The 2331-nt window shown below is 42.5% G+C and overlaps 1 protein-coding gene across 1 annotated transcript; it reads right to left on the bottom strand.

Moving 5' to 3' along the window:
• Positions 1-1419: 1419 nt before the first annotated feature.
• Positions 1420-2094, bottom strand: LOC129475255 (anaphase-promoting complex subunit 15-like). The gene has a single exon (XM_055267412.2). The coding sequence runs from the start codon at positions 1962-1964 to the stop codon at positions 1671-1673; it is 294 nt and encodes a 97-aa protein (XP_055123387.2). The 5' UTR covers positions 1965-2094; the 3' UTR covers positions 1420-1670.
• Positions 2095-2331: the final 237 nt, after the last annotated feature.

Below are 2331 nucleotides of genomic sequence, written 5' to 3' on the forward strand. Positions count from 1 at the left end.
AAGAAACAAATAGTGAAAATTTTACTGAAGGAAAAAAAATGATCCAACTTTGTAGATCAGTGTGATTGACCCTCATCGTGTACCAAGCAAAGTAATGATGAGTGATTTAGGTGCACAAACATGTCACTGTTTTGCAAAACAAGTAAAGGTCCTCTACATTTAGGGATGATTACAGACACCCTAGAAGACAATACTATGGCGAGCAAAACCCACAAATGCATTTTCAGGCTACACCAACAAGAATGAATTGTTTTGTTGAAAGAAAGGCAATGATATTCTACACCTGTCAAGCCACATCTAGAATAAGGTCCAGTCTAGGAGCCATTTTTAAGGACTTTCATAAGCCTTCAAACTTAGAAGGCAACCAGCTGGACTCATCTTTGGGAAGTGTTCAAGGGAAGCGTGCAGGCAGATGCTGATCACACCTCGAGAGGAGAAAACCACCCAGGCAGTGGTGGCGGATACGTGAGCAGGTGAGGGCTCAGGTGCCTTTCACTGAAGACATTCCAGGAACTTACTGCTCCAACCGATGTTTGACTTGGGCTATACACGCACAAAGCAGGATTCAATCATCTTTTATTGTTGCATAAACAAGGTTCAAATGACTTCCTGGGCAGTGAAAGCAAGCTCGTGCTTGACATATTGGAGGAAGTACTGTTTCATTGTTTTTGTTTTATCACAGTTCTGTGGCTTATAGAATAGCTGGGCTATTGCAATCATTATTGTCATTTGGGAATTATTATTTTACAAACTCGACAGAAAAACATGATCACAGTCTAAAGATAGCTGTCTAAAGCCACTCTGAATTGTCCCTTGAAGGGTTTTTGGATGCTTATGACAGCTGAGTAAAAGCTTAGTCCCAATAAAAATGAGCTCTTAAGAGGACAAGAGTAGCCAAAAGAAACAAATAAATATGCAGGACACAGTTTCATAATTTGTGCTGCTCTTGAATTAGTAATACAGAATAATTGAATGGAATACATTGTAAGTTTTATTCAGAACATGCTAAAATAATAACTATTTTATGAGTACCCATTAATGTCAATTATTATTCATTATTAATACTTCACCACCAAATTAAAAAGATATGTCTGTGCTGCATTCTCCTACACTTGTTTCTTTCTCGGGTATTATGATAAGACTCAATTGCTTTATAACTAATTAATGATCTAATGCAACTTGGAAATAAAAATTGAAATCTAAATACCAGATATTAAAGTTGATATGGGAAGACATTCTTTTGTGCTCTCAGGTTGTTTATCAAATTTTCATTAGTGGTAAATATTTGATACTCTTCCTAAGACCTTCTTTCAAGTTCCAAGTCGTTTTTTTTTTTTTTTTTTTTTTTTTGCGGGGGGCTGTGGACATTGGGGGGAAATCACTGCTTTGTCTTTATTAAAGAAACTTAGAAAGAGACCAGACCTGGCAACCAAGGGGTGAGGTACTGGCCAGGAAGGTAGAGTGGGCTCAGGCTTTGTGGATTTCAAGTGCAGACTGATGGCCTGGGAGAGGCCAAGGAGACCAGATCCTCGCAGCAGCTGAGGAGGTGCCCAAGGGCACTTTCAGGCACTGGGGCCATCAGTTTGTTCTGTGGGCAAGGGTTGGGGGTTGGGATGCAGGGTAGATTGGGCTGGCCTGGAATCTCCCTGAGGGCACCCTGCCTTGTCTACCTAGATCATCCACTGGTCCTGATCCTGTTCATTGCCTTCCATGTCCACCTCATTGACCTCTCCGTCATCAGGTGACTCATTGTAGTCATTCATCTTGTCCATGTCCTGCATGTCCTCATCATCCTCTAAGTCCTCTTCACTATCCTCATTGTCTTCATCATCCTCCTCTTCCTCGTCATCATGGTGCTCTGAGGCTGGCTTGCCAATAGGAACCAGATTGTTGTCTTTCTCTGTGATGCTTTCGAGCCAGGTCTGATGCTGCTCTTCCTGCTGCTGCAGCTCTGTCTCTTCCATACAAGGTCGATCCAGATTAAACCACAATGTCTCGGTCCCACAAAGGAAGAGTGAGGGAAACAAAGTGGACAGGATTCCTAGACTGGGTTTGAGTCCTAGCTCCACTACTTACTAGCTGTTTGACCTTGGCCGAGTCGCTTAACCTCTCTGGGCCTCAGTGTCCTCATCGCACCAGGGTCTGCAGCCAGCGGAGACCCGGAAGCGCTTCACCAAGCCTGAGTGGAAGAACCCACCAGAATCCGGGACTCACCCCCAAGCAGTTTTATGTGATCATCTAACCCTGTTATTCTGATTTTGAAAAAGAGAGACAACTCAGCAGAGCCGTTAATGTCAAAGCTTTTGCTTATTTCAATATATTAATCTAACG

The sequence above is a fragment of the Symphalangus syndactylus genome, chromosome X (assembly GCF_028878055.3).
Source record: "Symphalangus syndactylus isolate Jambi chromosome X, NHGRI_mSymSyn1-v2.1_pri, whole genome shotgun sequence".
Classification (NCBI taxonomy): Eukaryota; Metazoa; Chordata; class Mammalia; order Primates; family Hylobatidae; genus Symphalangus; species Symphalangus syndactylus.

What these genes read in the sequence shown, in the direction of transcription:
- LOC129475255 (XM_055267412.2), bottom strand. Translation starts at nt 1,964, where the DNA reads ATGGAAGAGACAGAGCTGCAGCAGCAGGAAGAGCAGCATCAGACCTGG.